This window comes from Rhincodon typus, chromosome 7, assembly GCF_021869965.1.
Source record: "Rhincodon typus isolate 14 chromosome 7, sRhiTyp1.1, whole genome shotgun sequence".
Taxonomy (NCBI): Eukaryota; Metazoa; Chordata; class Chondrichthyes; order Orectolobiformes; family Rhincodontidae; genus Rhincodon; species Rhincodon typus.
The window spans coordinates 89637863-89648208 of NC_063338.1; the positions used below are offsets into that span (position 1 = coordinate 89637863).

The 10346-nt window shown below is 43.2% G+C and overlaps 1 protein-coding gene across 1 annotated transcript in view; it reads left to right on the plus strand.

The window, feature by feature from the left end:
- The first annotated feature begins 3502 nt into the window (after nt 1-3502).
- Nucleotides 3503-10346, plus strand: part of LOC125483531 (semaphorin-5B-like) — a 10699-nt gene continuing 3855 nt past the window's right edge. Inside the window, exons 1-4 of the mRNA XM_048599260.1 lie at nt 3503-3566; nt 3720-3869; nt 6123-6161; nt 8000-8208. Of these exons, the coding sequence (XP_048455217.1) occupies nt 3503-3566; nt 3720-3869; nt 6123-6161; nt 8000-8208 (462 nt within the window). The remainder of the gene's footprint in view (nt 3567-3719; nt 3870-6122; nt 6162-7999; nt 8209-10346) is intronic.

Sequence of the window (10346 nt, forward strand, 5' to 3'; positions counted from 1 at the left end):
TCAGCCTCTCTGCTCCTATGATGCTGCTTGGCCTGCTGTGTTCATCCAGCCCTGCACCTTGTTGTCTCGGATTCTCCAGCATCTGCAGTTCCTACTATCTCTTTATAAGCTATTGTTGCTTCACTGCTCTGTCAGGGCTCAATACTGACCCAGGCCCTAGAGGTATAGGGAGAATTCACTCAGTGACTTAGAAACATAAGCTGTGCTTTGAGCGTCTCAGCACACAAATCCTGGATCCTTTCTAAATTTATCATTTTGTGACAAATCTAACATTTGTCATCCATCCCTAATTTGCCTTGAACTGTCAGCCAGGCCATTTTATAAAAGACCGAGAGAGCATAGATTTAAAGTGATCTGTAAAAGAAGCAAAGATAAAGTGAGGAAAACCTTTTTCACTCAGCGAGTAGTTAGGGTATGGAATATACTGTCTGGAAATGTGGTACGGGCAGGTTCAACTAATGCATTCAGGAGAGCATTGGACAATAATTTGGATAAGACAATGTGCAAGAGTATGGAGAAAAATGGGAGATTGACACTATGTAATGATGCTCGTTTAGTAGCACATCTGTGTTTCAAAGGGCAATTGACAGTTAACGTTATGGCTGTGGATCTGTGTGGCAGACCAGTCATAGGGTCATACAGCACGGAAGCAGACCCTTCGGTCCAATCAGTCCATACTGACCGTAATTCCAAACTAAACAAGTCCTACTTGCCTGCTCCTTGCCCTTATCCATCCAAACATTTCTTATTCCTTCCACGAGCTAGGAAAAATGTCTTCACTCAAAGGGTGGTGAGTCCATGGAATTCTCGAGCACAGTAACTTGGTCTCCATAGCTTTCTTCCTTTTTTAACTCATTCATAAGATATGAGCGTTGCTGGCTGGCCAGGAGTTATTGCCCATTACAGCAGCAAGACCTGGACAACATTCAGTTTGGTCTGATAAATGGCAAGTAACATTTGTGCCACATAAGTGCCAAGCAATGACCATCTCCAAGAGACAATCTAACCATTGCCCATTGACAATGGTATTACCATCACTGAATCCCCCACTATCAACATTTTTGGGGTTACCATTGACCATAAACTCAACTAGACTTGCTATATGAATACAATGGCTACAAGAGCAGGTCAGAGACCAGGATTCACCTCCTGATTCCCCAAAACCTGTCCACCATCTACAAGGCACAAGTCAGGAGTGTGATGGAATACTCCCCACTTGCCTGGATGAGTACAGCCCCAACAACACTCAAGAAGCTTGACACCATCCAGGACAAAGCAGCCCGGTTGATTGGCACTACATCCACAAGCATCCACCACCGACGCTCAGTAGCAGCAGTGTGTACTATCTACAAAGATGCACTGCAGAAATTCACCAAAGATCCTCAGACAGCACCTTCCAAGCCCTCAACCACTTCCATCTAGAAGGACAGAACAGCAGATACATGGGAACACCACCACCCTTAAGTTCCCCTCCAAGCCACTCGCCATCCTGTCTTGGAAATATATCGCTGTTCCTTCACTATCGCTGGGTCAGAATCCTGGAATTCCCTCCCTCATGGCTGGAATGCAGCGGTTCAAGAAGGCAGCTCACATCACCTTCTGAAGGGCAACTAGGGACGGGCAATAGTCAGTGCACGACGTCTACATCCCATGAATGAATGCATTTAAAAAAATGCCACACTAATGCCCCACGCACCCCTTCCCATGACCACCACCTGCCCCAAGTGTTACAGAGCCTGTGGTAGTCACATTGGTCTGTATAGCCACCTACGGACTCGCTCTGAGAGTAGAAGAGAGTCATCTTGGTCTGCAAGGAACTACTGATGATTATGATATTGTTGGAGGTGCCATGTTTTGGAGGGGCCTTAAACAGAGGACCCATCTGTGCATTCAGATAAATATCAGCCAAACAAGGGAGTTTGCCTGGCCCATATTCATTTGTGATCAACTTCACAATGAGGTTACCTGGCTATTATCAAATTGTAGTCAAATTGGCAGCTGCATTTCCGAGATTGCAACAACTGGTGTTTTAAAAGTATTTAATTATCTGCAAAATGTTTTAAGACATCCTGTGATCTTGAAGGGTGCTGTATAGATGTTTGTTCTACTTCCTCAGAGCTTAGGAAACAAGGAGCTGCCATTCAGCCCTTCGAACACGTTTCCTGTTGGATCTGTGTTATGGCTAATCTCAGCAACATGACAAGTTGAATGTGAAATTTCAATTGTCCGATCTAAGTGAAGATTTAGGCTCACTGCTCCCTCTCCTCCTCAGTGATTCACTTTACTAACCTCAGCCGGGACTACTAAAGGGTTAGCACCAAATGATCCCATTGTGTACAGAGCTGCAGTCAGTTTGGAAAACAAAACACTGAGTAACTTCAGTAAAGAGAATCAAAAAGTTGCAAGTTGACCGCGGTAACACTCCCTTGTCAAAGTGTGTTATTAGAAATAATGAGATGCTTTTTCCAAATTACCCTCATTAATTAAGATTTATGCGCAAGAATCTCCCCTCTAGTTCCTGCAGAAAGACGTTGATAATTGGATAAATGAATAGCCACAAGCATTTTCTTGCAGTTCTCAAACTAAATATTCTATAGCCCGCATCGCTATTACTCAAAACGTCTCATGATTAACCACTGTGTCATCAGCACATTAGACGCAGACCAGACTTTGTTCGCATCACGGTCCATTTTCTACACATTTTCAGAATGGATTTTCCTGTCCTCCAGAACGCTGCAGAAGCAATTTTGGAATAATGAAACTGTATCTGTGTGTTCAGTCCTGCATACAAGGGGAAGAAAAATGGTTAAATAGAGTATCTCTGTTTTTCTCTTTGCTGTTTTTTCACTCTAGTCTGTCTGAATATCTCTCTCTTTCTGTTTGTGTGGCTCATTAGCTGTTGGGCCTGCGTTGTTTGTTCTCTCCATCTCTCCCTGCTTTCTCATTCGATCTGTCTGTCTCTCCATTTATTTGTGACTTGCTATCTTCTGGATCCCTGTCCTGATTCACTCTGTCTCTCACTGCCTCCCTCGTTCTGGTTTTCACTCCCTCTGTCTATATCTGGGGTTCCATATCCCTCTAAAATTAAATAACTCCGTAGAGGCTGGTATCCTGTCACCATGTCACCCTTTATTTACATGTGCACAGTACATGGACTCTGACCAGCTTGTTCAGAGCCAGTCCCTACAGTCAAGAGAATCCCTGAGACTCCTGTTTATATCTGTCAGCCAGGGCTCCCTGTTTGGCCCAGGTTAATAGCCCCAATCAGGGAACTCATATTCAGTGGATCCACCTGGCCAACCTCAATCTAATCACTACAAAAATAAAACAAGGAACTGCAGATGCTGGAGAACTGAAACAAAATCAGAACTTGCTGGAGAAATTCAGTAGGTCTGGCGGCATCTGTGGGAAGAAAACAGAGTTAATGTTTTGAGTCCAGATACTCTTCATCAGAACTATTGTGGGGCTGGAGGAAGATACATAGATAGGGAGGGGTGAGGACATGGAGGACTTTGGAAACCAGGATCAGAATGACAAATATAACATACTTTTATCACCATTTGCCAGTAATTCATTGTGAGTGAAGTCTTTCCAAGATGTTCCTGACAGACATGAAAGTTGCTCGATGAAGGCATTTTCTTCATTGAATGTGAAGATATATTACAGTGGAATCTTTCAAAGCTGTTGGAAATTTAAAAGATTGTCTTCTGATTTTTAAGGTGGTTGGTCGGTGTGGAGTGAATGGAGCCTGTGCAACGAGGAAGACACACAGTTCCGCAGTCGCCGATGTGAAACTCTGAGTCCAGGGGCAATGCAATGTGTGGGGAACGGCACCCAGTTTCGGCCGTGTCTCTATAATGAAATTCCAGGTGAGTGTTGTCGTGAACTGTCCCATGTTGTTCCTCGGAATAGTGGAAACTTAGTTTGAGAGAAAGATTAATTGTCCAATCTTCCTGCACAGAGAACATCTGCAGTTCTACCTGATGTCACTCAATGTCCTAGTGACTGGTTAGCATCAGTCCTCAGACTGGCTGGCTCACTCTCCTCACTACTCACTGTACTATCTTTCTTCTGAACTAATGATTGTAACGACCTCAGCATCATCCAAATGGAAATCCACTCTTCTTCTTCACCAGACATTGATCTGACAGCTTCAGAAAGAAACCGTCTGGTCATAATCACATCACTGTTTGTGGGATCTTGCTGTGTGAAAATTGGCTGCTGGCTTTTGTACATAACAACCTTAATTATGCTTCAGAAGTGCTTCATCTGCTGTTAACTCGCTTTGAGACATCTGGTGGCTGTGAAAGGCACCATATAAATGCAGGTCTTGAGGTGGCATAACCTATAAGGCTACAGACTTAAAGCTGAAAGGCAGTTAGCCCTTCCTTTGGCCAACACAGTCTGAATGGGCTGAGTGACCTGCTTCTGCTTTGTGAGCCTCTCGACGTTTCACTGCAGTCCATGGGATCTTGTTGTGTTGAATTAGTTAATGAGAGAGACTGAAATTCAAAGTTTGTCATATTCATTCTGAGAGCTTATTTCTGAGAGACAGGATTGCATGTTACAGTAAGACGTCTCTTTAACCAACCTGAACAGCAACCTAATCCCTTGTATTTTCAAATTAGTGACCGCCCTACAGATTGTGATTGGGAGCCTAACACTCAAAACCCATTGTATTTTTGATACAGAAAACGCTCCTATTTCAGGGGCTGTGGGCGACTTCCGTGAGATGTTATGAGCCAAACATGTTGGCAAGGAAGTCACAATAAGGGCCCAGACCAGAACGAGTAAAACAGTTGGATTTGTTTGACAGTCTGACAGCTCCATTTTGCTTTATTTTTATTCTTTCATGGACAGTGGGCATTGGCTGGGATTGGCAAATTTGTTGCCCTTCCTGAATTGCCCTTTATCTGAGTGGCATACCAGGGCCATTACAGAGGACAGTTGAGAATCGACTGCAGTGCTGCGGGTCTGGAGTCACAAGTAGGCCAGGCCAGACCAGGTCAGGACTTCCTCCTCCAAAATGCCATTAGTGAACCAAATGGGGTGTTTTTTATGGCAACCAATGATGGTTGTCATGACTACCATTACTGAGACTAGCTTCCAATTCTGGAGTAATTGATTCAAGTCAACGCATGGCACGGTGGCTCAGTGGTTAGCACTGCTGCCTCACAGCACCAGGGACCCGGGTTTGATTCCACCCTCAGGCAACTGTCTGTGTGGAGTTTGCATGCTTTCCCCGTGTCTGCGTGGGTTTCCTGCGAATGCTCCGGTTTCCTCCCACAGTCCAAAGATGTGTAGGCTAGGTGGATTGGCCATGCTGCGTTGCCTGTAGTGTTCAGGGATGTGTGGGTTATAGGGGAATGGGTCTGGGTGGGATGCTCTGAGGGTTGGTGTAGACTTGTTGGGCTAAAAGACCTATTTACACACTGTAGGGATTCTATGATCAAGTGCTATTGTGGGAATTGTATCCATTACAAGATGATCAGAGGATTAGATAGGGTGGACAGTGGGAGCCTTTTTCCTCGGATGGTGATGGCTAGCACGAGGGGACATAGCTTTAAATTGAGGGGTGATAGATATAGGACAGATGTCAGAGGTAGGTTCTTTACTCCGAGAGTAGTAAGGGCGTGGAATGCCCTGCCTGCAAAAATAGTAGACTCGCCCACTTTAAGGGCATTTAAATGGTCATTGGATAAACATATGGATGATAATGGAATAGTTTAGGTTAGATGGGCTTCAGATTGGTTTCATGGGTCGGTGCAACATCGAGGGCCGAAGGGCCTGTACTGCGCTGTAATGTTCTGTGTTCTATGTTCTATGTCCCTATCCCATTTAGCCTGGATTATTAGACCAGTGACATTACTATGGCCACATTGATACCTGCCTTTTTATTTCCAGATTTTTTTTTGACTGAATTCACTGAATTCCAATCTTCAGATTGCCAATGGTGGTAATTGAACTTATAGTCTCAGGACTTCCAGACTTCTTGATCACTCAACCAGCAACATAAGCAATGCACTGATGTGACTTTTGTTTGAGATTTAAGAATCTAGCGCTGTTGGGCTTTGAGGTATCACTACTCTGAGGTTAAATATTACTCTTGTTCTCTCCTGCAGTGATCCAATCAGCTATTGGGAGTGATAGCAGCTGTGGAGGTGAGTCCCGGCAGAGAGTCATGAAAGATTGGGGCATTTTTTTACCAGTAAATGCTGAGACTGCCCCAGAACTTTCCATAATAATTCTTTACTTGGTTACATTATTATGTCTCATTTCCAGTGAGATCAATATATTTAATTCCCAGATTCATCAGTATCTTTCATTTGCAGGCACATCACAATCTGCTGTTTCCAGGTTTCTCACTGGTTCCCACTCCCAGTTACGTCACTATCTCCCATTCTCAGCTACATCGGGTTTCATGCTGTAATGCCTGGAATGAGTGAATTGCATTATGAGAAAAGGCTAGGCCTGTATCCTCTGAAGCTTAGAAGAATCATGGGTGACTTAAATAAAACATATAAGATCCTGGGTGACTTGACTGTGTGAATGTGCAAAGTATGTTTCCTCTTGTAGGAGAAGCTACAAACAGGGGTCATAGTTTAAAAATAAAATGTTGCCCATCTAAAGAAATGAGGAAAATCTTGTTTCTCTCAGAGGGTTTGGAATTTCCTTCCCCAAAAGATAGTGGATGCAGATATGTTTAAATAACTTTAAGGCAGAGGTAGATAGATTCTTGATTATCAAGGGGATGAAAGGTTATCAGGGATGTGCAGGAATGTAGAGTTGAGGTTAAAATCAGATCAGCCATAATCTTATTGGAGGGAAAAGCAGGTTCAAAGGGTTGAATGACCTACTCTTGTTGATATGTTTCTCACTTTCTCCCAATGCAGACCATTTGGGATCATAAAATGATACAGCGCAGAATGAGATCAGTTGGTCCATCATATCCATCCCAGCTCAAGCAAAAACAATCAAGTTAGTCCCACTCGGAAGCTCTCTCACTGTTGCCTTTTCCTCACATCCCTGCGTTCTTTTTCAGTAATCTGTCCAATTCCCTTTTGATAGCTGCTACTGAATCTTTATTCATCAGCCTATTAGACAGTGCCTTTGTAAACCTACCCATTCAAAGCATAAAGAAGTTTATTTCCACCTTTGTTTCACCTGTGGTTCTTTTACCAACCACCTCAAGTTTCTGCTGCCTGGTTACCAACCTTTACTCAGTAAATGAGGTTCCTCTGGTTTTACTCTTACTAAACCTGTCATGTCAAACATGTTGAACCTGTACTCATTGAAGGTTAGAGGAATGAAAGATGATCTTAATGAAACATCAAGATCGAAGGGACACAGTTTCAAAATAAGGGTCTCCCATTTAAGTCAGAGATGAGTAGGACTTGCTTCTCTCAAAGGGTCATTAAACTTTGGAATTCTTTCCCACAGAGAGCAAAGGAGCTGGGTCAGTGAATATGTTTGGAGGGATATGGGCCAAGCACAGGCAGGTGAGACTAGTTTGGTTGGGGAACTTGATCGGCATGGGTTGATTGGACTGAAGGTTCTGTTTCTGTGCTGCATGGCTCTACATTCAAGACTGAGCTGGACAGATGCTGCATCTACAAGGAAAATGAGGATTATGTTGCAGGGAGAGGGTGGATAAGCAGGAAAGTGGATTTAAGCCCACAATCAGTTGACTCATGATACTGAATGGTGGAAGAAACTCAAAAGGGGGAATGGCCTGTTGCAGCTCTTATTTATTATGTTATGTGTACCTGAGGATTAGTTTACAGAGAGAGGACTCAGGAGACAATGCTGTGTACTTAAGGATTGAGTTACAGGGTGTTACAATAATGCTTCTACCTCACAGCAATATGTCTTATGAGTTGGATGAATGATAACTCATGGCTGAGGAGCATCATGTCCTGGCTGTGTTCTATTATAGTATGGTAGATTATGACTTTAAGTCTGGTGTAGCTCTTAAAATCCTAACCATTCATTCATTCAGCCTTTAGTGTCTACCACCTGATTGCCACTGGAGTTTCCTGCTTCCTGGGTGCTACCCTCATCACCCTGCTAATCTATGCGTACTGCCAGCGATGTCACAGACAATCTCAGGAGTCCACTGTCATTCACCCGACCACTCCCAACCATCTGAATTACAAAGGAAGCAGTCAGGGTAACAAGAATGAACTGTACAATCCAATGGAAATCAAGGTAATGGGGTTTTGCATTTGGGTGACCGATTCTAAATTCACAAATCCAGTTCTCTAATTTGGGCTGACCTGTTTGTGATTTTTTTTTTCTCCCAATTGCTTTGAAACTGACATTTTGCATTTCCCCTACAACACTTCTGTCATGTTATTATTGAGCAATGACAAGACCGAATCATTCTGACCCAGTAGCAGGCCATTCAGCCCATCAAATCAATGTTATCTGTCTGTACAGCATTCCCCTGCTCTATTTTTTTTTCCTTTATTCATTAACGGGATGAGGGCGTCGCTGGCTAGGCAGCATTTATTGCCCAACCCTAATTGCCCAGAGGGCAGTTGAGAGCCAACCACATTGCTGTGGGTCTTGAGTCACATGTAGGCCAGACAAGTAAGGATGGAGGTTTCCTTCCCTAAAGGACATTAGTGAGCCAGATGGGTTTCTCCAACAATTGACAATGGATTCATGGTCATCATTAGATTCTTAATTCCAGATATTTATGTTATCTGGGTCTCTGGATTAACAGTCTAGCGATAATACCACTAGGCCTTCATCTCCTCCTCTCCATAGCCCAGCAGGTGTATTGTATTTTCCTCAAATGTCCATCCAATTTTTTTTCAAAATCATTCATTGGCTCTGCCGCCACCAAGCCCCTAGGCATCATGTTTCAGGCCATTCTGCCCATGTTGGTGGGTCCAGTGCATGCAGCAGCAAGGCAGTGGAGTGTTCCTTTGAGGCTAGGATTGGGTCAGAAAGACTTATATTGTGAACTTTTTACTTCTTTATTTTTATAATTTATTCCTATGACCTATAATGCTGGACTATTTAATTCTTTACTTTTCTAATTTTTTTCGTTTCCTAAGAATTTTATCTTAAGTATTTGTACCTAGGTACCTTTGTATCTAAGATTGTGCTGTAATGTGGCAACTGTAAGCTTTTCACTGTACTCATTTCAGTACATGTGACAATAAAGCTAAATTAATTCAATTCAATACAATTCAATTCAATCCAACGCAATTCAATTCAATTCAGTTCAATTCACTGTCCTTACCCTTAATCTGGTAATCACTAGTGCTCGCGCCATCCTTGAATGGGATGGGTTTTCTTTGATGAAGTCAGGTTCAATCAAGTCATTCAAAAGGGAATTGGACTGTCCTGTGAAAAATGTGCAGGTTTGCAGGGAGTTAGGGGGAAAATGGATGGAGTGAATTGCTCGTTTGGAGAGTCAGTATGGACAAGATGGGCTGAATGGCCTCCTTTTGCAATGGTCCCGTGATGTTGCTGGAGAGCATTGAAGGTAAGTGTTGTTTGGTCATCTCTTGAAAGATACAATCCAGAAGGAGGCCATTTGGTTCATCATGCCAAAGAGCGATCCAATGTACTGTTCTCCTCCTGCCCTATCCTAGCACACCTGAAACTGTTTCCATTTCTGAGTATCTATCCAATTCCCTTCTGAAAGTTATTACTGAATCTGCTTTGATTGCAGATCAAATCAACTGACTGCCTTAAAAATAAGCCTTCTCATCTTCTTTTGCCAATTATCTATAATCTGAATCTTTAGGATTACTGGCTCTCTTGTCAGTGAAGACAGTTTTTCCTCATCCATGTATCAAGACCCTTCACAATTTTGAATAGCTCCACGCAGCTTTCTGTGTTCTAAGGAGTGCAATCACAGCATCTTCTCACTATTCTCGTGTCGAAAATTAATTGGGTTTGAATCAGTATTTGAGTTGAGGTCAGCTCAAGCCTGGCCCCCTCACCTTACTCATAGTAAGCATTTGCAGAACTTTGCTATCTTTGGGCCAATGATCATTAGAGAGGCCTAAAGAAGAAGATAAGGGAAAGAGCAGGGGAGGTAGTCATAACTGGACTGAAGGTATTATCACTGCACTGTTAATCCAGAAGACCCAAGTAATGTTCCGGGGACTTGGGTTCCATTCCTGCCGTGGCAGATGGGTAGAATTTGAATGCAATTTTTAAAAGCCTTCTGGAATTCAGAGTCTAATGATGACCATGAATCCATTGTCAATTGTTGGAAAAAACTACCTGGTTCACTAATGTCCTTTAGGGAAGGAAACTGCCATCCTTACCTGGTCTGGCCTACATGTGACTCCAGACCCAGAGCAATGTGGTTGACTCATAAC